Below are 26,182 nucleotides of genomic sequence, written 5' to 3' on the forward strand. Positions count from 1 at the left end.
GAAATCTGTATTTTTGGGTGCCGATTTGCCAAATTTTTTAATTTATTTTTATTTGTAATACCTTTATTTAACTAGACAAGTCAGCTAACAACACATTCTTATTTTCAATGACGGGCTAGGAACGGTGGGTTAACTGCCTTGTTCAGGGGCAGAATGACAGATTTTCACTTTGTCAGCTCGGGGGATGCAATCTTGCAACCTTACAGTTAACTAGTCCAACGCAATAGCGACCTGCCTCTCTCTCGTTGCACTCCACAAGGAGACTGCCTGTTACACGAATGCAGTAAGCCAAGGTAAGTTTCTAGCTAGCATTAAACTTATCTTATAAAAAACAATCAATCATAATCACTAGTTAACTACACATGATTGATGATATTACTAGATATTATCTATCATGTCCTGCGTTGCATATAATCCGACTGAGCATACAAGTATCTAACTGAGCCGGTGGTAGGCAGAAGCAGGCGCGTAAACATTCATTCAAACAGCACTTTCCTGCGTTTTGCCAGCAGCTCTTCATTGTGCGTCAAGCATTGCGCTGTTTATGACTTCAAGCCTATCAACTCCCGAGATGAGGCTGGTGTAACCGAAGTGAAATGGCTAGCTAGTTAGTGCGAGCTAACTAGAGGGACGGAAGCTATACTGTTTCACTGGCAATACTAAAGTGCCTATAAGAACATCCAATAGTCAAAAGTTAATGAAATACAAATGGTATAGAGGGAAATAGTCCTATAATTCCTATAACTACAACCTAAAACTTCTTACCTTGGAATATTGAAGACTCATGTTAAAAGGAATCACCAGCTTTCATACAGTGCCTTGCGAAAGTATTCGGCCCCCTTGAACTTTGCGACCTTTTGCCACATTTCAGGCTTCAAACATAAAGATATAAAACTGTATTTTTTTTGTGAAGAATCAACAACAAGTGGGACACAATCATGAAGTGGAATGACATTTATTGGGTATTTCAAACTTTTTTAACAAATCAAAAACTGAAAAATTGGGCGTGCAAAATTATTCAGCCCCCTTAAGTTAATACTTTGTAGCGCCACCTTTTGCTGCGATTACAGCTGTAAGTCGCTTGGGGTATGTCTCTATCAGTTTTGCACATCGAGAGACTGAAATTCTTTCCCATTCCTCCTTGCAAAACAGCTCGAGCTCAGTGAGGTTGGATGGAGAGCATTTGTGAACAGCAGTTTTCAGTTCTTTCCACAGATTCTCGATTTGGATTCAGGTCTGGACTTTGACTTGGCCATTCTAACACCTGGATATGTTTATTTTTGAACCATTCCATTGTAGATTTTGCTTTATGTTTTGGATCATTGTCTTGTTGGAAGACAAATCTCCGTCCCAGTCTCAGGTCTTTTGCAGACTCCATCAGGTTTTCTTCCAGAATGGTCCTGTATTTGGCTCCATCCATCTTCCCATCAATTTTAACCATCTTCCCTGTCCCTGCTGAAGAAAACCAGGCCCAAACCATGATGCTGCCACCACCATGTTTGACAGTGGGGATGGTGTGTTCAGGGTGATGAATTGTGTTGCTTTTACGCCAAACATAACGTTTTGCATTGTTGCCAAAAAGTTCAATTTTGGTTTCATCTGACCAGAGCACCTTCTTCCACATGTTTGGTGTGTCTCCCAGGTGGCTTGTGGCAAACTTTAAATGACACTTTTTATGGATATCTTTAAGAAATGGCTTTCTTCTTGCCACTCTTCCATAAAGGCCAGATTTGTGCAATATACGACTGATTGTTGTCCTATGGACAGAGTCTCCCACCTCAGCTGTAGATCTCTGCAGTTCATCCAGAGTGATCATGGGCCTCTTGGCTGCATCTCTGATCAGTCTTCTCCTTGTATGAGCTGAAAGTTTAGAGGGACGGCTAGGTCTTGGTAGATTTGCAGTGGTCTGATACTCCTTCCATTTCAATATTATCGCTTGCACAGTGCTCCTTGGGATGTTTAAAGCTTGGGAAATCTTTTTGTATCCAAATCCGGCTTTAAACTTCTTCACAACAGTATCTCGGACCTGCCTGGTGTGTTCCTTGTTCTTCATGATGCTCTCTGCGCTTTTAACGGACCTCTGAGACTATCACAGTGCAGGTGCATTTATACGGAGACTTGATTACACACAGGTGGATTGTATTTATCATCATTAGTCATTTAGGTCAACATTGGATCATTCAGAGATCCTCACTGAACTTCTGGAGAGAGTTTGCTGCACTGAAAGTAAAGGGGCTGAATCATTTTGCACGCCCAATTTTTCAGTTTTTGATTTGTTAAAAAGTTTGAAATATCCAATAAATGTCGTTCCACTTCATGATTGTGTCCCACTTGTTGTTGATTCTTCACAAAAAAATACAGTTTTATATCTTTATGTTTGAAGCCTGAAATGTGGCAAAAGGTCGCAAAGTTCAAGGGGGCCGAATACTTTCGCAAGGCACTGTACGTTCTCATGTTCTGAGCAAGGAACTGAAACGTTAGCTTTCTTACATAGCACATATTGCACTTTTACTTTCTTCTCCAACACTTTGTTTTTGCATTATTTAAACCATATTGAACATGTTTCATTATTTATTTGAGGCTAAATTGATTTTATTGATGTATTATATTAATTTAAATAAGTGTTCATTCAGTAATGTTGTAATTGTCATTATTACAAATAAATAAATTGGCCGATTTAAATCGGTATCGGCCCTTTTGGGCCTCCAATAATCGGTATCGGCGTTGAAAAATCATAATCGGTCGACCTCTAGTCTACACTACAGTACTGCATGTTGATAACATAATTTGACCGGTAAATGTTTATCATCACAATGTGCTCTTACAGTAAAGGCTCCAAAACCTCTGGACTGTTACATAAAAATCTGCTCTCAGAACATCTGGAGTCTTGTCACCCCTGGAGCTAGGTCATACATCCACATGTAGACTGATGGCGACTCTACACCGACTGAATCTGAACTTACTGGAGCTAAGGAGACATGAGTTGTGGTGCGGATTGTGCAAGGAGAGAAGTGTACAGTTCTCTGAATCAGGGCCAAAAGTGGACGAGTTGATTCAGAATGAGTGATTGCGGTTGAAGAATGCACTGGAGCTTATCGTTGGTTCGTTCACCTGCTTGTATTTGCATGTAGAAAAAGGAGAGAACTCTGTGTCACACAGTAAAGCCCTGGAGGTTCTGCTTTGTCATCAGTATGCTTGACAGGATATTACATTCATTTGGCTCAGCCTCTCCATTCCTCAAAGTTCAAGGCACGGGACAAATGGAAAACAACCTTGCCTGCCTCCTTACCGAGATCTTGGATGCATTTTGAATTTCAAATAAAACTTCCCTGGGTTATGAATTGCTTGTGACATTAAGCCTATTTCACAATGGATTTGCTTATTAAGACTCTCTCATATTGACCAGCAGCGAAGATAATGCAGGCCCTGGAAACAAGATTTGCCAAGCTTCCATTCAGCCGCACAATAACCCCTATGGAATTAACGGCTCTGTAATGACCCCTATGGAATTAACGGCTCTGTAATGAAACGTAATGAGTCATTTTGCTGCTCTTATTCAATTGCCACTTCAAAGCACGAGGGGGAATTCCATCAGGCGGTTCCCCCGCGGTGCCTCCTCCAAGCAGTACACACATTCCCCAACCCCATTTTCTCCCATTACACATCATGAGACTCAGAGACGGTCTCTCCCAGTCACCGCGTGCCGGGTCCAGCTATATCTCCTAATCATCTTTGGCTTGTCCAGCCAGCGATGGTGCCGGAACCCGAGGGGCAAACCAAGCGTGTGGGCCCACCTCTCCGCACTCAGCATCTCCATGTGCTGTTGGGTAAACGGTCAGGAGCTTTTCCCAAAGCTGGGGGTGGGAGAGATTAAAGCATTAAGGGAAAGGGGATATAATATGGATCTGTGCTCTGCTACTCTGCCCTTCCTCCCAGAATGCTGTTGTAATGCATTGGTTTAGGGGGTGGTGGGTGAGGGAGATCCAGGGAGTACAGGCCAGGTTGGCAGGCTAAGCCGAACCGCAGTCGGCCCATGTGGCAGGAGCAGCCGGTGGATGTGGCGTAGTCCCCAAGCAGTTGTCCTGTCATGTGTATCTAAGTGATTATCAGGAATGGCAGCGGGCCGCTTCATCCAATCAGGGCTATTATCCTCCTGGCCCCACTGTTGATTAGAGTGATTGAGAAGATAGAGAGGAGCTCACTGTAAAAAGGGGATTGCAGGTCCAAATGGGGCTGTGGCTCGGGTGTGTGTGTGCGTGTGTGTGTGTGTGTGTGTGTGTGGACCCATTGTTAACCAGTCCAGCTAAAACACTCGCTAGCTTTGACAAAGCTGTGATTTGTGTCATTCATTGTAAATACGTAGATCTATTTCCCATCCCCATGTATTTCTGGTTGTTGCTCATACAAGTTTGTCATTGGTTAATGGTTTCTGTATTAGTTTTTTTTTAGAGAAGCAGTAGTACTGTCCCACTTCTGCCATCCTGGGTCTAGCTAGCTCAAAGTGATAACCATTAGCCAACTCGGTTGCCACTGTGCAGAGTTAGAGTAGAGTGACTGTGTTTATCCCTGTTATTCTTCTGGTACTTGGTTTGTCACTCCCTCCGCTGCCTCTGAAACACTCAGATGTCTGTTCACTTCATGTCAGAGAAGTGAGTCCAACAATTACGCCACCAAAAATATGACAGATGCGAATGACAGTGTTTAATTAAATGAAAACAAATCCTTTTGAAAGCTGAATTTGATATGCAAATGAACACATTCAGTTCAGCGATGATGTTGCTGTTTCGTCCAGACATTCAATTTCAATTTACTGCAGAGTTCATCTAGCTACTGTATTGAAGTTTCAGTGACATATGCAGATCTAGCTTCATGAATAAGACATCGCATGGATCCCTTGACCTCAAATATTTTTAACTTCTCCTGTATCCATGATGGGTTGCAGTCAGAGGTAGAGAGATGGGTTGTATTCAGAGGTAGAGAGATGGGTTGTATTCAGAGGTAGAGAGATGGGTTGTATTCAGAGGTAGAGAGATGGGTTGTATTCAGAGGTAGAGAGATGGGTTGTATTCAGAGGTAGAGAGATGGGTTGTAGTCAGAGGTAGAGAGATGGGTTGTATTCAGAGGTAGAGAGATGGGTTGTATTCAGAGGTAGAGAGATGGGTTGTATTCAGAGGTAGAGAGATGGGTTGTAGTCAGAGGTAGAGAGATGGGTTGTAGTCAGAGGTAGAGAGATGGGTTGTAGTCAGAGGTAGAGAGATGGGTTGTAGTCAGAGGTAGAGAGATGGGTTGTAGTCAAGAGATAGTGAGATAGACAGCAAGTCTTATACCATGATGACTGCACCAAAAGTGAACTGCCAATCATGTTCTGGCTGCTTGAATGATTGGACCTTCCCAGAACCCCGCACAGACGGCTTGGCACTGATAGAATGTCAGACTTGGAAAGAAGAAAAACATTTGAGCTGGCTCAAAACACTAGCCTTTAAATCCAAGTTATTCAATTTGGATCCACATGAAAAAAATACTATGGTCTAAATACTGTAGTATTACTATATTTATATACACTTTAGTGTTTTTGTGGACATGACTGTAGTGTACTATAAAGGAAAGGGAGAGGGGGGATACCTAGTCAGTTGCACAACTGACTGCATTAACCTAGCATAGTATTTACTGTAGTGTTTTTGCAGACATGACTGTAGTATACTATAGTATTCACTGTAGTATTTTTGCAGACATGATGGTAGTGTTCTATAGTGTATTTGCGAACATGACTGTAGTAAATGTGAGCAATAAATTCAGAGCGGGTGTGGTATTTGGCCAATATGCCACGCCTAAGGGGTTGTTCTTATGCAAGATGCAACACGGAGGGCCTGGATACAGCCCTTAGCTGTGGTATATTGGCAATAAACCACAAACCCCTGAGGTGCCTTATTGCTATTATAAACTGGTTACCAATGTAATTAGAGCAGTAAAAATGTTTTGTCATACACGTGGTATACAGTCTGATATAACATAGCTTTCAGCCAAACAGCATTCGGGGCTCGAACAACCCAGTTTATAATGTAGTAACACCTGCCGACTAGGGTTAGCTAAAACTACCAGACTACGATAGTTACTGTTTAATGAGGAGAACACCTCAACCAGAACATGAGACACACAGGTTTGTGACAGGCCACCTATTGAGTTGGGTCAACAGTTCTGAGCAATGCAACAGACCAGACAACTCAAAATAGCAAAAATGTTTATGACAATTGTAACATCTAAACTTAGAGAGGTTCTAGGCCCATTAAAGGGAAACAGTAGAGGCAGATATAAAGAAACAATGTTTTTTAAAGCTTAGAGGATTAGGTTTGCTTGTTTGACAGATAAATAACTGTAACTTCCACTAGAAAGCTTTCTGAAATATAACAGTGCTTTCACAGATATTCAGCTGGCCAAGTTCACAAGATGAACAAACAGTGACAAACAATACTGTAATTTTGATTGTAGAAAATAAAGAACAGTGAACCACTGCATTTACATGAACGGTAGGTATTGTAGAAATATAAATTATTTCTTAAGAAGACAGTCACCTTTATTTGAGGGCTCAGTCAATAAACTGCCTGGACCTCAAATCAGCAAAGTCTCTCCAAACAAACCAACTGAAAACAAAAGGATATTATTGCAGTGAATACTGCAGTAATGTCCTCAAAAACACTAAAGTGAATAATCATAATTACTATACTATACATACTATACATAATGAACATCTTCAATATTGTCACACATGAATAAACTCACTGATGGTCAAACTCAACCATTCAGAACAATTGACCACAAGCCAAACATTTTTGGGGGCGGCAGGTAGCCTCGTGGTTAGATCGTTGGGCCAGTAGCTGAAATGTTGCTGGATTGAATCCCCGAGCTGACAAGGTGATCTGTCGTTCTGCCCCTGAACAAGGAAGTTCATTCACGGTTCCCTCGTAAGCCATCATTGTAAATAAGAATTTGTTCTTAACTGACTTGCCTAGTTAAATAAAGGTAAAATTAAATACAAATATTCAAGACAGCATGGTCACAAAATGGTTGCTCACAGAAACAACCCAACAACTTATATTCGAAACACACAAATTATCTTCCAGGTACAAAACCGGAACACCAAGGGGTGCTTCTATACATTTTCTGCACGTCCTCCCCTAAAATGGGGGCCCAGGGAAACTAACCAAAACTTTAGTTCCTAGTCTGTCACACATTCTTCAGTTACAAGACTGATTGAGGTTCTGGTTATGGTGATGGTGATACCTATCTACTGTGGTACTCTGGGTGAAGAGCAGGCGGAGGCAGAGATGCACTTCAGTCGAAGAGTCTTTCTAGATTCAGGTACTGGAGATGATACATGGCAGGACATTATTGACAGTTGTTGACATGAGGCTCGTCTTGAATGGAGACTTGGTTGGCTTTGCATGGAGTATGGTTTATCTATCAATCAAATGTATTTTGTAGTAACCTGGTATATTTATGTTTACCAATATATGGCAGTATTGACTGCAGAATATGTCATATGCTGAAGCAGTGAAGAAAGTAGAGGAGGATGGGTCAAGGGTTTGGGATTCTGAGAGGATCCCTGTGAGTAGTAGATCTGTGCCAGAACAGAGGGATAGGCCAACGAGTGATATACTTTATGCTTCAGTAAGGTTGGCTTGTTAGTGTTCATAGCAATGGTTATCAACTGTACCACAGAGATGAAACACAAATCACAGAATATAGATGTTGTGGTGGCAGCTGCAGAGAAGTATTTGGGTATACAAGATTTGACTTCAGAAGGTTTACAGGGTGTGTTGGGTGTTGGTGTCCCGTTCTCCCAGGCCGTTGGCATGGTGCAGGAGCAGATGGGGGTCAAAGTAGTGGAAGGGGGGAGGAGGTTTTTAATGAATGGATTGTATCACCAAGTATCATGGATTTATATTATAGTCCAGTTGGGGGTGGTAATGCAACATATTGGATGCCAACCACTGTTAAACCACAAAGAAGAAGAGGAGAGGAACATATAAAAGCACCCCTTGGTCATGCTCACGTGAGAGCTTTGTACCTGGAAGGTCCTTTGTGTGTATGGACTGTAAGTCATTGCTGTTGGTTGATTTCTGTGATTAACCATTTTGTGACCATGCTGTCCATGAAGAAATGTTTGGAGTGTGGGTGACTGTTCTGAATTGTATGTGTTCAGTTTGACCATCACTGAGTTTATTCACGTGACAATATTCAAGATGTTCATTATGTAAAACCACTGCAATAATGTCCTTCTGTTTTCAGTTGGTTTGTTTGGAGAGGCTTTGCTGGTTTGAGGTCCAGGCAGTTTATTGGCAGTGCCCTCCAATAGTGACCCTTTAAGTAAAGTAATTTGTATTTCTAAAAAATACTGTTTATGTAAATGCAGTGGTTAACTGTTATTCATTTTCTACCATCAGAAGGACATTATTGTTTGTTCTTAGTCCTCTTGTGAACTTGGTCAGCTGAACACTGTTGTATTTCAAAAAGCTATATAGCGGAAGTAACAGATCAAAGCCAACACTGTTGTATTTCAGAAAGCTATATAGCGGAAGTAACAGATCAAAGCCATTTTGGTGTACTCTTGTTAATGTGCGTTATTTCTGTCAAACAAGCTAATCCTATAAGGTTTAAACAACTTTGTTTCTTCTTGGGCCTCCTGAGTGGCGCTGTGGTCCACTAGAGATTCTGGGTTCGAGTCCAGGCTCTGTCACTACCCGGAGACCCATGGGGCGGCGCACAATTGGCCCAGCGTCGTCCGGGTTAGGGGAGGGTTTGGCCCGGCAGGGATGTCCTTGTCCCATCGCGCACTAGTGACTCCTGTGGCGGTTCAAGCGCAATGCACGCTGACACTGTCACCAGGTGTACAGTGTTTTCCTCCTACACATTGGTGCAGCTGGCTTCTAGGTTAAGTGGGCATTGTCAAGAAGCAGTGCACGTTGGTTGGATTGCGTTTCGGAGTACACACGGCTCTCGACCTTCACCTCTCCCGAGTCTGTAGGGGAGTTGCAGCGATGAGACAAGACTGTAACTACCAATTGGATACCACAACATTTGGGATGAAAAAAGGGGTAAAAAATAAATAAATTACAAAAAAAAAGTTGTCTGCCTTTGAACAGTTTCCCTTTAAATGGGCCTAGAATCACTAACGTTTAGATGTAATGCATTTTTGTTTATTTTTTGCGAAGGTGTGTTGTCGGCTCCGTTGCATTGCTCAGAACTGTTGACCCAACTCAATAGGTGGCCTGTCACAAACCTGTGTGTCTTATGTTCTGGTTGAGAGAATGCCAAGAGTGTGCAAAGCTGTCATCAAGCAAACCGTTTGGTGGCTACTTTGAAGAATCTCAAATATAAAATATATTTTGATTTTTTAAAAACTTTTTTTGGTCACTACATGATTCCATATGTGTTATTTAATCGTTTTGATGTCTTTACTATTATTATACAATTTAGAAAATAGTAAAAATAAAGAAAAACCCTTGAATGAGTAGGTGTGTACAAACTTTTGACTTGTACGGTACATGTACATATTGCCTCAATTACCTCAACTAACCGGTGCCCCCGCACATTGATTCTGTACCGATACCTCCTGTATATAGCCTCACTACTGTTATTTTATTGGTGCTCTTTAATTATTCGTTTTTAAATGATTTATTTTTTTACCTCCGTTTATTTTAGTAAATCCTTTCTTAACACTTATTTTTCTTAACTGCATTGTTGGTTAAGGATTTGTAAGTAAGCATTTCACTGTAAGGTCTACACCCTGTTGTATTCAGTGCATGTGACAAATACTATTTTATTTTGAACTGGTGTAGAGTCTTAATGTTCTGGTTGAGATGTTCTCCTCATTTAACAGTAACTGTTGTATCTTAATTTGAGATAAATAAAGAGGATTTATATATCAGGAACTTAAATCTCTCTGGTGATGATGACAAAGATTATTAATTGTATTTTAACACAGTATAATAAGAGAGAGAGAGAGATAACTGCCTGGCCCCGGATCTGTTTGTGCTTTTGCAAACTCCAATGCTCATTGTCAAGCCAAAACATGACAGAATTTACTGAAGGATCAAGCGAAGCTATCATCACAAACGCTTCTTCGATCAAACGTTCAGTCTCTATAATATTTTAAGGCATTTGTTCTCCTCATTAAACAGTAACTGGTGTAGAGTCTTATGTTCTGGTTGAGGTGTTCTCCTCATTAAACAGTAACTAGTGTATCTTATATTCTGGTTGAGATGTTCTCCTCATTTAACAGTAACTGTTGTATCTTGTGTTCTGGTTGCGGTGTTCTCCTCATTAAACAGTAACTGGTGTAGAGTCTTGTGTTCTGGTTGAGGTGTTCTCCTCATTAAACAGTAACTGGTGTAGAGCCTTATGTTCTGGTTGAGGTGTTCTCCTTCATTAAACAGTAACTGTTGTATCGTATGTTCTGGTTGAGGTGTTCTCCTCATTAAACAGTAACTGGTGTAGAGTCTTATGTTCTGGTTGCGGTGTTCTCCTTCATTAAACAGTAACTGGTGTATCTTATATTCTGGTTGAGGTGTTCTCCTCATTAAACAGTAACTAGTGTATCTTATATTCTGGTTGAGGTGTTCTCCTCATTAAACAGTAACTAGTGTATCTTATGTTCTGGTTGAGGTGTTCTCCTTCATTAAACAGTAACTGGTGTAGAGTATTATGTTCTGGTTGAGGTGTTCTCCTTCATTAAAACAGTAACTGTTGTATCGTATGTTCTGGTTGAGGTGTTCTCATTAAACAGTAACTGGTGTAGAGTCTTATGTTCTGGTTGCGGTGTTCTCCTTCATTAAACAGTAACTGGTGTATCTTATATTCTGGTTGAGGTGTTCTCCTCATTAAACAGTAACTGGTGTAGAGTCTTATGTTCTGGTTGCGGTGTTCTCCTTCATTAAACAGTAACTGGTGTATCTTATATTCTGGTTGAGGTGTTCTCCTCATTAAACAGTAACTAGTGTATCTTATATTCTGGTTGAGGTGTTCTCCTCATTAAACAGTAACTGGTGTAGAGTTATGTTCTGGTTGAGGTGTTCTCCTTCATTAAACAGTAACTGGTGTAGAGTATTATGTTCTGGTTGAGGTGTTCTCCTTCATTAAACAGTAACTGGTGTAGAGTATTATGTTCTGGTTGAGGTGTTCTCCTTCATTAAACAGTAACTGGTGTAGAGTATTATGTTCTGGTTGAGGTGTTCTCCTTCATTAAACAGTAACTGTTGTATCTTGTGTTCTGGTTGCGGTGTTCTCCTACCTAGGTGTTCTCCTCAGTAACAGTTACTGGTGTAGTGTGGTAGTTTTGCCATTTTAGTTAACCCTAGTCGGCAGGTGTTACTACAGTCATGTCCGCAAAAACATTACAGTAAATAATGCAGGATACTAGTCAAGTCTTCAAAAACACTACAGTAAATACTGTAGTATACTTCAGTCATGTCTGCAAAAACACTACAGTGAAAACTATAGTATCTAGTAATACTACAGTAATTAGACCATAGTATACTCTAGTATTTTTGTGGGTTAGCTGTAGCTGTTGGGCCACAATGGAAATACATTTTAAATACTTTTTTATTCTCGAACAAATCTCTAAATGCGTTGTATCCACATTTGTGGTTGTATTGTGTTTTTAAATAGTCAAATAAATCAAGGGATACTACAGTGTGGAGTATAACATACTACACAATTCTATAGTAAGCACTACACAATCGAGGGAGAACCTCAGAGGAAATCCCCGGCATGAGCTCCCCAAGGACAGCTCAAATCAAAACAGCATTGACGAAGCTAGCAGCTAACAGTAAAGCTAGCTAGCAGCCCAATCGATATACAAATGATTTAGTAAGCACTACACGATTGAGGGATACTTCAGTGTGGAGTATAGTATTCTACAGTATACTAACGTTTACAACAGCATTCTGTAGAATTTTATAGTAAGTACTGTAGTAATCTGTAGTATTTTTTTATGTGGGCGAACGCAGGCTACATTAACACACGTCCAAATTGTTTGCCTCTCTTTTCTCCGAGGTCGTTTTATTCTATTCAAATCCACACGAGACGTGTTTCCATATGTTAAACCCTGAACAGATGCTACTCACTGAACCAAGAAAATGGGTACCCACGTCATTGTCATCCTATAGGGCCATATTTTGGTGAGGCATGCTACAGAGAAGACTGACATCACAGGACGGCCACATTAGCAGAGTCATGTGAGGGTGGGGGAGGGGGGAAGAGACTCATTCTCTAAAAATAGACAATAGAAAAGTAGGTCAGGGTACATTGCAGGCAGCTGGCACACAGGAAGTACAATACTTTAAGTTTTTCCCTTTGTTGTGCAATCCGATGGAACAGCCTTAACCTTTAGCTCGTTAGCTATTTTGTGCCTGTGCTTTTTAATTACCATAACCCCCCCCATATGAGTAGAAACTAATTTTCCCGACTCAAACATTTTCTTATGTTGCGTTATGGCCTCCCAATATTCTCAACATTAAATCCATTATTTTAATTTCAAACAGCACATTTCAAACACATTGCAATGAACTACTCTACTCTGCACGATAGGAGGCTACCTCAATAAGAATAGTAGAAAATTACATTAATTTCAGAGCTACTTGGGGGAATGACTCATGAGTATATCATTGAAGCTCCAGCTCTGTGATACTGAAGGCTTCAGTTCTGGCTGTTCATATGCGGGGAGGGGGGATCAATATTGGAAACATCCCGTCTCGTCGGTCTCCCGTGCACAACTTTGTGAAGTCTAATAAGATAAGGTTATTTTTTTTTTATCTCTCGTTTCTAAAGATGAATAATATCCTTGGTTTATTGCATATATCTTGCTCCTCTCAAATCGTCTGTGCTTTACATCAGCCGGGGAGATGCAGGGAACTGCACCCGGGTAACATTGTGTGAATCAGCAGAGGCAGACGTTTTTCCTGAACAGGAGAAAAATTAATTGCCCTAGTTATATGGACTGTGACTTTAGCCATACCTCTGTTTCTTTCACTGTTTCTACATGCTAGTTTTATGGACTGTAGCCTCGTCACGAACCAGGAAGTTCCATGTCAGAAATCATCTAAAGAGGGGTCAGAACCCAGTGTAAATCAGTGACGCCTCTCACCACGTCAAACCAATCAAATGTCTTGCTAGGGCGGCGCTCCAAAAGGTGCTCAGCAGATCAGTGCGGTAGGAGTAAACAGTGCGTGAGGGCAAAACATTTCAACAAAACTCACAATTTACTGCGTTGTCAGCGCGTTGGTTTTCACAGCATTTCTCTGTTATTTGACGATGATCTAAAGCAGAAATGGTCTACAATGCTGGCCATATTAATATTTTTCTGAAGTGATATTTGGCTGTAAAGGCTAGCATGAGGGACATGTAGCTTTCCACAATCAGGTTAGTTTTAAGAAAAGTCAGCTAACCTTGTAAGCTACCTAGGTATAACTAACTAGCTAATTCCTATTTCTCTCACGATTCTAAAGCCAACATTAAAAAAAAGAAAAACCGCATATTATTGACCTAAAAGTTTAGCTGTGTTAGCCCAGTCTCTAGTTTTATCTAGTGATGCATAGAGCAACCATGTACTGTCTATGGGAACTTCAATCATTTTGCTAGCAACATTGCCAAAATGAATGAAATTAAATTAATCTCATAAAATGTTACCTGTAATGCTCGTCTCCTTATTTTCATACTGTACCGAAATTACAAGGGTTGGATTTTCACCATTTTTTTGGGTCAGAGATTAAAAGGCATGTACAAAATGTGGTATATAGTTTGCCTCATATACGTTGTCTACCGCTATCATTTTAAATTGTTTACATGTTGAGCTATATGTTCTCAATGTGTGAGTTTAGCCATGCTCTGCTTCAGATGACAGATGCCCGTAAGGCCAGTAATTCCATCATACTGTATTGGTGATGCATGACATATGATAAGCTGCAAAAATGGATTTACACAGCTGATATACTGAGAGAGAGTGACAATCAAATCAAACAGATTGGTTATCTTGCAACAAAAAGAAAATGTTGATTTGAGAACACAGCACAAAGACACATTACAGACATAACCCCTTCCCCTCTTTGTTGCAGGATTGTGATTCATCAACATTGACACTAGTTCATTTTGCATAATATTTTAACAATTAAAAACAGTTTTAAAGACTTCACTTCAAAGAATCAATACTTCATCACTTCAAAATGTACAAATAAGCAAACTGGTATTTAAAGATTAGACATGTTACTCTAAACAAAAATAGATAACTGAGTGGTAACAAGTAGGTTATTAATACTAAAGCATCATTTCAGGTGAGCAAAAATAAATCCATACCAGCGGTGGCCAACCTTCCTCCACTGATCCCTGATCTACTGGGTGAGCAGACTTCTATACCAACCCAGCAATAGCACACTTGATTATCAACTCATTTAGTTTGATAAGTTGAATCAGGTGTGTCATTGCTAGGCTGGAATAAAAGTTATTTAGCTCCCGAGTGGCGCAGCGGTCTAAGGCACTGCATCTCAGTGAAAGAGGCATCATTACAGTACCTGGTTTAAATCCAGGCTGTATCACCCTGACCGGGACTCCGAGAGGGCGGAAGCACAATTGGCCCAGCATCGTCCGGGTTTGGCTGGGGTAGGCCGTCATTGATTGGGACTCCCAGATGGCGGAAGCACAATTGGCCCAGCATCGTCCGGGTTTGGCTGGGGTAGGCAGGTGTGGCAGGGTAGCCTAGTGGTTAGAGCGTTGGACTAGTAACCGGAAGGTTGCAAGTTCAAACCCCTGAGCTGACAAGGTACAAATCTGTTGTTCTGCCCCTGAACAGGCAGTTAACCCACTGTTCCTAGACCAGTTAACCCACTGTTCCTAGGCCGTCATTGTAAATATTCATTTTTTCTTAACTGACTTGCCTAGTTAAATAAAGGGTAAATACATGCTTTTTAAAAAAACAGAACCCTCACACACCTGCAGGGTTGGCCTGCTCCAACTGTAACAGGTCTATACATTGTGTGTGATGTTTAACTGTATTTTGCTAACATACTGTAAGTAGGCCTACACATATAACCCATGGCATATAGGATATACCCTTAGTCTCTTGCAACCTCTCTTTTCATCTGCAAACAGGCTTTCACAGCTTTCCATATCTGAGTACAGAAAACACAACAACGAAACAGGCTTCATTATACTCTAATCAAACAGCACTGAATATTGTGATGCTCTGTCCTCAAAGATTTCCCCTCTAGGAACTGGAGAATCTTTTGATAATGAGCTAGCTAGCTAGTAATACATTTTATTTACTTACTTGAATGGGTCCTCTCAACCAACCTTTTTGGGGTCCTTACGAAAACAAAAATCATCTTAGGTCATCTTAGGTCATCTTCTCTATATTTTCGGTGGTAGCCATGTGGATGAATGGAAACAAGGAACACAGTGTTTAGAAGGTGTTGTGACGTTTGACTACCAGTGTTCTCCACTTTCAATAAATATACACTTGATAACTTGAAAACTAGCACTTGAAACTAGCATTGGCAACAACAACTACCCAGACGGAAAACTGTGACGCACACAACACATTGTGCCCCTTCTACACACTTGGAAATTGGAGACATTACAAACATCAAAATGTTAACATTATTGAATAGACTAGCCAGATTTACATTTGCAACAAAGAGCATTGCAGTAGCTAATTAACTTTACATATCTGAATTGTTACCCCACAGTTAGTTTGTTAGCTAGCTAGTTGAAGTTGTTCACAGATAATTAGCCACCGCTCGCTAGCCACCGTGACGCTGTCATGTCAAAAGCCTGTCACCAAAAAAGGTCTCCAGATGTGTTTATATTTCATTGATTGTCATATAAACCACTTTTCCACCTTATTGAAAAGGATTGATATGACCAGTTACATCTGTGTTTCTCATTAAACCTGACATTAATTGATTTGATATTTTCTTCCTCAACAGCACCTCCTACAGTCCGAATCATCCATTCTGGCCATGCATGCAACGTCGAGGAGGAGCGCTATACCGAACGAGTCTACACCATCCGGGAGGGAGAGACCCTGGAGCTAGCCTGTCTGGTCTCGGGCCACCCTCGACCTCAGGTGAGATCCTCACTGCACTATCCCCAGATCCAGTTGACTGACGTACAGCCTTGTCTGTGCCATATCACTAGAATGACTGGAACGGACATTACCATTCAAGTTAACTTTTTGTGATGGATGGACCAGCGACAATATTGAGTTTACCCATGACTGTACCAGTCAAGTTGCCGTGGTCTGAGCATAGAATTTGAGTTACTTGGCCTCCCGAGTGGCACAGTGGTCTAAGGCACTGCATCGCAGTGCTAGCTTTGCCACTAGAGATTCTGGATTTCAGTCCAGGCTCTGTCGCAGCTGGCAGCGACCGAGAGACGCATGGGGCAGCGCACAATTCGCCCAGCGTTGTCCGGGTTTGGCCGGCAGGGATATCCTTGTCCCATTGCACACTAGCGACTCCTGTGGCGGGCCAGGCGCAGTGCATGCTGACACGATTGCCTGGTGTACGCCGTTTCCTCCGACACATTGGTGAGGCTGGCTTCTGGATTATGTGGGCATTGTGACAAGAAGCAGTGCGCTTGGTTGGGTTGTGCATGGCTCTCGACCTTCGCCTCTCTCGAGTCCGTATTTGAGTGAGAAAGCAATGAGACAAGACAGTAACTAGCAATTGGATATCACGAAATGGGGAAGAAAAAGGGGTAAAAAAAAAATAGAATTACTAGATCAGACACTAATTTAAGTCAACGTTGCTCGAAGGGTGTACCAGTCAAGTTGCCATGGTAACTAGCATTTCTATTTGTACGGCTCCTGTAAAATTCTCCACCTCTTAGACTTCCACTCCACTGCCATATATTTGCCGGAGCTGAGTGGCAGCGCGTCATCAAGCACTCTCAGTCGCAAGGCCTCTTTAGGTCGCGGCACGCTGTTCTGTCCAGGTCTTTCCATGTGCAAATGAGTGCAATCAGACCGAGTGAAGAGGAGCTCCCCATTGGGGGGGAAACGGCCACAGGAGAAATCATCAGATGTTCTCTACTACAGAACTACCCAGGGAATAAAACATTTACACTAAAAGCGAGAGAGAGCTGGAAAAAAAATGAGTGCATACTACATTTCTCATGGAGTCTTCATGAATGCGTGTGATAGTCATCTTTTATTACTCAGCATAGTTAAGTGAATGAATGATAAAGGCATACATTGAGTTGACACAATGGATGATGAAGATGGGGGGTGGGGTCACTGAGGGTGGAATGTTTTATTGTAGGATTGGGTATGTGATGTGCTAGGACCCTGATGACAGATGGTTTCATTCATCTCCACTATATTACAGTACAGTTCCACAGTAATGAATTGACTGAGGTCCAATTGTCCAACTTATGCGACCACAGAGAGATGGCACCATGGCGGCTTACAATGAAGCCGGGTACTATACTATAACACCATTTCATTGGGTGGATGGACTTCAAACACGCTGTAGATTTCCAGAGCTTGGCTTCTGGAGCTCGTCACTGATGGAGCAACGGGGCACCATCCAGCCCTGGCATCGACTGCCTTGTCCCCCAACTGACAGAAGTGTTAGCCTGCTAAAGCCAGGGGTGTGCCAGCCAGAGGCACAGAGCCATAATGCCAAGAATATTGTTATTCTCTGCTGTTGTAGACTCTGCTGTTGTAGACTGCTGTTGAAGACTCTGCTGTTCTAGCTAGGTCAAATTATATGTTCATTCCACATTTTCAACACTTTTTTGCTACAGATGCGAGATTGAGAATGCTTTTTTTTTTACCCTCAGTGATGAGCATTATATCTCCCTTTTCCAGAAGAGTAGGTTCCATCGACATTTGCTTCAAGACATTTTGTACTAGGATGCATTTTTGTACCGCTGCAATAGATGTAAATATATGATTAGGCTTTTTGTCTATTTGTTTGAATGGAACTTCAGGGAGGTTTTTCCTAGGATGTTCCAGAGCGACAACAGATAATATAGTTTTAGGAGGGGTCTTTGGATGAGCCTGGCTTCATGCATGTGTAAAATGGAACCCCAAATGTTTTGACCTCCTCCAAAGTACAGTGTTAGACCATGTGGGTTTTGGTGCTAAATCCGCCCCAACAATTTACTGTCATTCAGACAAAACTAGACGATTGCAACCCATGACTGTGTTTAGCTCAGGACACGATCATAAGTACAGTATAACGCCATGAAGTCGTGGCCAGTGAAAGATTTACTTTCATTCAGACAAAACTAGACGATTGCAGCCCAGGACTCTGTGTTCAGCTGTGTTCAGATCGGGACATAATCAAAGTGACACATGCCATGACTGGTAGTGGTGGCTCTATTGATCTGTCGGTGGTATCTGTTCCAGCCGCTGACACATCGTCAGACTAATGAGCGCTAATGGCCCTTCATGTTTTATCCCGTTAATTGGTGTGCCAGTCTAAATGGGCTCTGGAGGATACTTTTTAAAAGGCCAAATACTATTGGGAATAATGTTATAGATAGTTGTTGTATATTTCCTCCAGGAGTCAGTAGCATACTACTACTGGGAATGTAGCATGCTTTTCTGTTTCAATGTCCTCACTAGCATACTACTGGGAAGCGCACTTCTTGCCCAGTCTGACGCTGGAGGGGATGGCTGCAATTTTTTCCCCCGGGTTGTTTTTAACTTGTTTTGTACATAATGTTGCAGCTACCGTCTCTTGTGACCAAAAAAAAAACTTCTGGACATCAGGTACTGTGATTACCCACCACAGATTAGACACAGAGTTTTTCTTCAATGAGTCGGATGGGAGGGATATACTCCAGACGCACGAGCAGGAACAGATCCCCGTCATTCGCTGGAGAAGGAAACTGAGATTTCGCGGGAAAAGATCTGGTAGCTAACATTCCATCGCTGGAAAATACATGGGATGAACTGGAAGCACGTATATCCTACCAACGGAACAGTAAAAACTGTAATATCTTATGTTTCACCGAGTTGTGGCTGAACGACAACATTAAGAACATACAGCTGGCAGGTTACACAGCAGCCTCTGGTAAGAAATGGGGCGGGGGCCTATGCATATATGTAAACAACCACTGGTGCACAATATTTAAGGAAGTCTCGAGGTTTTGCTCGCCTGACGTAGAGTATCTCATGATAAGCTGTAGACCACACTATCTACCTAGAGAGTTTATCTGTATTTTTTGTAGCTGTCTTTTTACCACCACAGATCGATGCTGGCACTAAAACCACACTCAATGACCTGGATACCACCATAAGCAAAGGAAAACACTCATCCAGAGGCGGCACTCCTAGTGGCCGGGGACTATAATGCAGCGATATTTAAATCAGTTTTACCTCATTTCTATCAGCATGTTACATGTGCAACCAGAGGGAAAAAAATTCTGACCACCTTTACTCCGCACACAGAGACACGTACAAGCTCTCCCTCACCCTCCATTTGTCAAATCTGACCATAATTCTATCCTCCTGATTCCAGCTTACAAGCAAAAATTAAAGCAGGAAGCACCAGTGACTCGGTCTATAAAAAAGTGGTCAGATGAAACGGATGCTAAACTACAGGACTGTTTTGCTGCACAGACTAGAGTATGTTACTGGATTCTTCTGATGGCATTGAGGAGTACACCACATCAGTCACTGGCTTCATCAATAAGTGCATCGAGGACGTCATCTCCACAGTGACTGTACGTACATACCCCAACCAGAAGCCATGGATTACAGGCAACATTCACACTGAGCTAAAGGGTAGAGCTGCCGCTTTCAAGAAGCGGGACTCTAACCTGGAAGCTTATAAGAAATCCCACTATTTTACCTTTATTTAAGTATGCAAGTCAGTTAACTTCTTATGGTATAGGGGACGCTTGCGTCCCACTCTGCCAAAAGCCAGGGAAAATGCAGCGCGGCAAATTCAAATAAATTATATAAAAATCTAACTTTCATTGAATCACACGTGTGAAGTCCATGGAGAACAAGAGCACCTCCTCCCAGCTGCCCACTGCACTGAGGCTAGGTAACACGGTCACCACCGATAAACCCATGATTATCGAAAACTTCAACAAGCATTTCTCAACGGCTGGCCATGCCTTCCGCCTGGCTACTCCAACCTCGGCCAACAGCTCCGCCCCCCCCGCAGCTACTCGCCCAAGCCTCTCCCGGTTCTCCTTTACCCAAATCCAGATAGCAGATGTTCTGAAAGCGCTGCAAAACCTGGACCCGTACAAATCAGCTGGGCTTGACAATCTGGACCCTCTATTTCTGAAACTATCCGCCGCCATTGTCGCAACCCCTATTACCAGCCTGTTCAACCTCTCTTTCATATCGTCTGAGATCCCCAAGGATTGGAAAGCTGCCGCAGTCATCCCCCTCTTCAAAGGGGAGACACCCTGGACCCAAACTGTTACAGACCTATATCCATCCTGCCCTGCCTATCTAAGGTCTTCGAAAGCCAAGTCAACAAACAGGTCACTGACCATCTCGAATCCCACCGTACCTTCTCCGCTGTGCAATCTGGTTTCCGAGCCGGTCACGGGTGCACCTCAGCCACGCTCAAGGTACTAAACGATATCATAACCGCCATCGATAAAAGACAGTACTGTGCAGCCGTCTTCATCGACCTTGCCAAGGCTTTCGACTCTGTCAATCACCATATTCTTATCGGCAGACTCAGTAGCCTCGGTTTTTCGGATGACTGCCTTGCCTGGTTCACCAATTACTTTGCAGACAGAGTTCAGTGTGTCAAATCGGAGGGCATGCTGTCCGGTCCTCTGGCAGTCTCTATGGGACTACGGGGGTGCCACAGGGTTCAATTCTCGGGGTGACTCTTTTCTCTGTATATATCAATGATGTTGCTCTTGCTGCGGGCGATTCCCTGATCCACCTCTACGCAGACGACACCATTCTATATACTTCCGGCCCGTCCTTGGACACTGTGCTATCTAACCTCCAAACGAGCTTCAATGCCATACAACACTCCTTCCGTGGCCTCCAACTGCTCTTAAACGCTAGTAAAACCAAATGCATGCTTTTCAACCGTTCGCTGCCTGCACCCGCACGCCTGACCAGCATCACCACCCTGGATGGGTTTGACCTTGAATATGTGGACATCTATAAGTACCTAGGTGTCTGGCTAGACTGTAAACTCTCCTTCCAGACTCATATCAAACATCTCCAATGGAAAATCAAATCAAGAGTCGGCTTTCTATTCCGCAACAAAGCCTCCTTCACTCACGCCGCCAAACTTACCCTAGTAAAACTGACTATCCTACCGATCCTCGACTTCGGCGATGTCATCTACAAAATTGCTTCCAACACTCTACTCAGCAAACTGGATGCAGTTTATCACAGTGCCATCCGTTTTGTCACTAAAGCACCTTATACCACCCACCACTGTGACCTGTATGCTCTAGTCGGCTGGCCCACGCTACATATTCGTCGCCAGACCCACTGGCTCCAGGTCATCTACAAGTCCATGCTAGGTAAAGCTCCGCCTTATCTCAGTTCACTGGTCACGATGGCAACACTCACCCGTAACACGCGCTCCAGCAGGTGTATCTCACTGATCATCCCTAAAGCCAACACCTCATTTGGCCGCCTTTCGTTCCAGTTCTCTGCTGCCTGTGACTGGAACGAATTGCAAAAATCGCTGAAGTTGGAGACTTTTATCTCCCTCACCAACTTCAAACATCTGCTATCTGAGCAGCTAACCGATCGCTGCCGCTGTTCATAGTCTATCGGTAAATAGCCCACCCATTTTTACCTACCTCATCCCCATACTGTTTTTATTTATTTTATTTTCTGCTCTTTTGCACACCAATATCTCTACCTGTACATGACCATCTGATCATTTATCACTCCAGTGTTAATCTGCAAAATTGTAATTATTCGCCTACCTCCTCATGCCTTTTGCACACAATGTATATAGACTCTCCTTTTTTCTACTGTATTATTGACTTGTTAATTGTTTACTCCATGTGTAACTCTGTGTTGTCTGTTCACACTGCTATGCTTTATCTTGGCCAGGTCAGTTACAAATGAGAACTTGTTCTCAACTAGCCTACCTGGTTAAATAAAGGTGAAATAAAAAATAAAATAAAAAACATGTAAGATACTAAATTAAAGCTACACTCGTTGTGAATCCAGCCAACATGTCAGATTTTAAAAAGGCTTTTCGGCGAAAGCATAAGAAGCTATTATCTGATGATAGCACAACAGTAAACAAAGAGGGTAGCATATTTCAACCCTGCAGGCGCTACACAGAAATAAAATATAAAACATGCCTTACCTTTGACGAGCTTCTTTTGTTGGCCCTACAATATGTCCCATAAACATCACAATTGGTCCTTTTGTTCGATTAATTCCGTCCATATATATCCAAAATGTCAATTTATTTGGCATGTTTGATCCAGAAAAAAAACAGCTTCCAAATTGCGCAACGTCACTACAAAATATTTAAAGTTTCCTGTAAACTTTGCCAAAACATTTCAAACTACTTTTGTAATACAACTTTAGGTATTTTTAAACGTTAATAATTGATCAAATTGAAGACGGGTCTATCTGTGTTCAATACAGGAAGACAACAAACCAAGCTACTTTTCAAGTCTTGACCTGGCCGTGTGGTGGCAGGACAACAACCTCTCCCTCAACGTGATCAAGGCAAAGGAGATGATCATGGACTACAGGAAAAGGAGGACCGAGCACGCCCCCATTCTCATTGACGGGGCTGTAGTGGAGCAGGTTGAGAGCTTCAAGTTCCTTGTTGTCCACATCACCAACAAAGTAACATGGTCCAAACACACCAAGACTGTTGTGAAGAGGGCACAACACAATCTATTCCCCCTCAGGAGACTGAAAAGATTTGGCATGGGTCCTCAGATCCTCAGAAGGTTCTAAAGCTGCACCATCGATAGCATCATGACTGGTTGCATCACTGTCTGGTATGGCAGTGAGTAGTGCGCATGGTCCAGTACATCACTGGGGCCAAGTTTCCTGCCATCCAGGACCTCTATACTAGGCAGTGTCAGAGGAAGGCCCTAAAGATTGTCAAAGACTCCAGCCCCCCTAGTCATAGACTGTTCTCTCTGCTACCGCACGGCAACAGGTGCCAGAGCGCCAAATCTAGGTACAAGATGCTTCTTAACAGCTTCTACCTCCAATCCATAAGACTCCCAAGCAGCTAATCAAATGGCAACCCACACTATTTTCATTGCCCACACCCTCTTTTATGCTGCTGCTATGCTCTGTTATTGTCTATGCATAGTCACTTGAATAACTCTACCTACATGTACATATTACCTTGACACCGATGCCCCCGTACATTGACTCTGTACCGGTGCCCTCCTGTATGTAGCCCCGCTATTGCTATTTACTGCTGCTCTTTAATTACTTGTTAATCTATCTCTTTTTTTTTGTGGGGGTATTTTCTTAAACTGCATTGTTGTTTAGGGCTTGTAAGTAAGCATTTCACTGTAAGGTCTACATCTGTTATATTTGGCGCATGTGACAAATAAAATGTTATTTAATTTTGATTTGAATGTAGCGCGCTGTTCTGTTTCAGCATACTATGTAAAATGACGTAATGGATATGCATTCTAAGTATATGCTGGTATGGACTTCGGAACATAGAGGCCATGTCAGTCTTGCCTATACTAATTACTAATCATACTACATACAATATTTAACATACTGTTTACAAAAAAGGTATGTGGTAATAAACAAATATCAACATAGTAGACTCACCCATACTGATCATTCTTAATCTAATGCGCAGCATGCTATTGAGGAAAGGAATTGGCTTTTAAGACCCACGTGTGTTTTACTACAGCTGATAATCAGATAAGAGGACGCGCTATACCAAAATGAAGGAATGGAGGGAAACAATGCATTCCTTCATTTTGGTATAGCGCGTCCTCTTATCTGATTATCAGCTGTAGTAAAACACACGTGGGTCTTAAAAGCCAATTCCTTTCCTCAATAGCATGCTGCGAATTCTGACAGATGACAAGCAGATAAGAGACAGATAAGCAGATATGACATCCCTACATTTTTTAAATTTCACATACTGTAAAACGTTCAATTTACGCATATCCAAAATGGTTACAGAATGCGGGTATTCGGACACAGCCGAGGTAATGTATTGGGCATACATTCTACTGTACGAAGTACATGGGGTCTGATTGGAACATAGACATGGGCTCTGATTGGAACATGGGCTCTGATTGGAACATGGACATGGCTCTGATTGGAACATAGACATGGGCTCTGATTGGAACATGGACATGGGCTCTGATTGGAACATAGACATGGGCTCTGATTGGAACATGGGCTCTGACATGGACATGGCTCTGATTGGAACATAGACATGGGCTCTGATTGGAACATGGACATGGGCACTGATTGGAACATGGACATGGGCTCTGATTGGAACATAGACATGGGCTCTGATTGGAACATGGACAAGGGCTCTGATTGGAACATAGACATGGGCTCTGATTGGAACATGGACATGGGCTCTGATTGGAACATGGACATGTGCTCTGATTGGAGCATGGGCTCTGATTGGAACATGAGCTCTGATTGGAACATGGGCATGGGCTCTGATTGGTACATGGACATGGGATCTGATTGGAACATGGACTCTGATTGGAACATGGACATGGGCTCTGATTGGAACATGGACATGGGCTCTGATTGGAACATGGACATGTGCTCTGATTGGAGCATGGGCTCTGATTGGAACATGAGCTCTGATTGGAACATGGGCATGGGCTCTGATTGGTACATGGACATGGGATCTGATTGGAACATGGACTCTGATTGGAACAGGGACATGGGCTCTGATTGGAACATGGACATGGGCTCTGTTTCAATGTCCACACCAGCATACTCCTTTCACGGACCTGAAACTGGTTGAGATAGATATTTTGTCTATCCACACCAGATTCTACCATTTCCTATTGAGTATGGCTTTTTGTGGAGTGGCGTTTGCGATGTAAACTAAAGCATTACACGTCTCAGACAGAACAAAGTTCAACACCAGCGTACTACTGACAGTGCAGTAATGGATTGGGAATTGGTATGTAGTCAGTCACTCCCCACCAAGATATCCTGTCTCTCTAGAGCAGTGGGGTTTAGTATTCTGAAGGTGCTAATGTTTGAGTGGGTGTGTGAAGTCTGCAGTGACAAGGAAGTAAAACATGTTAACATTCTTTCCAAGAAGCCGTTTGAAACTCCAAAGTGTTCGACAGTTCAAAAGACACCCCATATTATGGGGAGGATTACCCTTTTGTGCAGGAAGCTCAAGTGGAGTCTCTGACTTTAGCCCTTCCTCTGCCATATCCTCCCAGTTTAAGTAGCACTGCACTGTCTCTTCCTGTCTTCCTCCTCCACCCTGTCTCTTCCTGTCTTCCTCCTCCACCCTGTCTCTTCCTGTCTTCCTCCTCCACCCTGTCTCTTCCTCTCATCCTCCTCCACCCTGTCTCTTCCTCTCATCCTCCTCCACCCTGTCTCTTCCTGTCTTCCTCCTCCACCCTGTCTCTTCCTGTCTTCCTCCTCCACCCTGTCTCTTCCTGTCTTCCTCCTCCACCCTGTCTCTTCCTGTCTTCCTCCTCCACCCTGTCTCTTCCTGTCTTCCTCCTCCACCCTGTCTCGTCCTGTCTTCCTCCTCCACCCTGTCTCTTCCTGTCTTCCTCCTCCACCCTGTCTCTTCCTGTCTTCCTCCTCCACCCTGTCTCTTCCTGTCTTCCTCCTCCACCCTGTCTCTTCCTCTCATCCCCCTCCACCCTGTCTCTTCCTGTCTTCTTCCTCCACCCTGTCTCTTCCTGTCTTCCTCCTCCACCCTGTCTCTTCCTGTCTTCCTCCTCCACCCTGTCTCTTCCTGTCTTCCTCCTCCACCCTGTCTCTTCCTCTCATCCTCCTCCACCCTGTCTCTTCCTCTCATCCTCCTCCACCCTGTCTCTTCCTGTCTTCCTCCTCCACCCTGTCTTTTCCTGTCTTCCTCCTCCACCCTGTCTCTTCCTGTCTTCCTCCTCCACCCTGTCTCTTCCTGTCTTCCTACTCCACCCTGTCTCTTCCTGTCTTCCTACTCCACCCTGTCTCTTCCTGTCTTCCTACTCCACCCTGTCTCTTCCTGTCTTCCTCCTCCAC

The 26,182-nt window shown here is 42.8% G+C and overlaps 1 protein-coding gene and 1 long non-coding RNA gene across 2 annotated transcripts in view; one reads left to right on the forward strand and one right to left on the reverse strand.

Annotated features, from left to right (window-relative positions):
* The window catches only part of LOC112262102 (MAM domain-containing glycosylphosphatidylinositol anchor protein 2), a 183,723-nt gene that overhangs the window by 34,016 nt on the left and 123,525 nt on the right, over positions 1 to 26,182 (forward strand). Inside the window, exon 2 of the mRNA XM_024437812.2 lies at positions 15,975 to 16,114. Coding sequence (XP_024293580.1) covers positions 15,975 to 16,114 — 140 coding nt within the window. The remainder of the gene's footprint in view (positions 1 to 15,974; positions 16,115 to 26,182) is intronic.
* Positions 14,891 to 23,903, reverse strand: LOC112262103. The gene is made up of 3 exons (XR_002955290.2): positions 23,777 to 23,903; positions 15,317 to 15,396; positions 14,891 to 15,158 (listed from the first exon to the last, which is right to left on the reverse strand). It is a non-coding gene; the product is annotated as an uncharacterized LOC112262103 (long non-coding RNA).

This window comes from Oncorhynchus tshawytscha, linkage group LG11, assembly GCF_018296145.1.
Source record: "Oncorhynchus tshawytscha isolate Ot180627B linkage group LG11, Otsh_v2.0, whole genome shotgun sequence".
Taxonomy (NCBI): domain Eukaryota; kingdom Metazoa; phylum Chordata; class Actinopteri; order Salmoniformes; family Salmonidae; genus Oncorhynchus; species Oncorhynchus tshawytscha.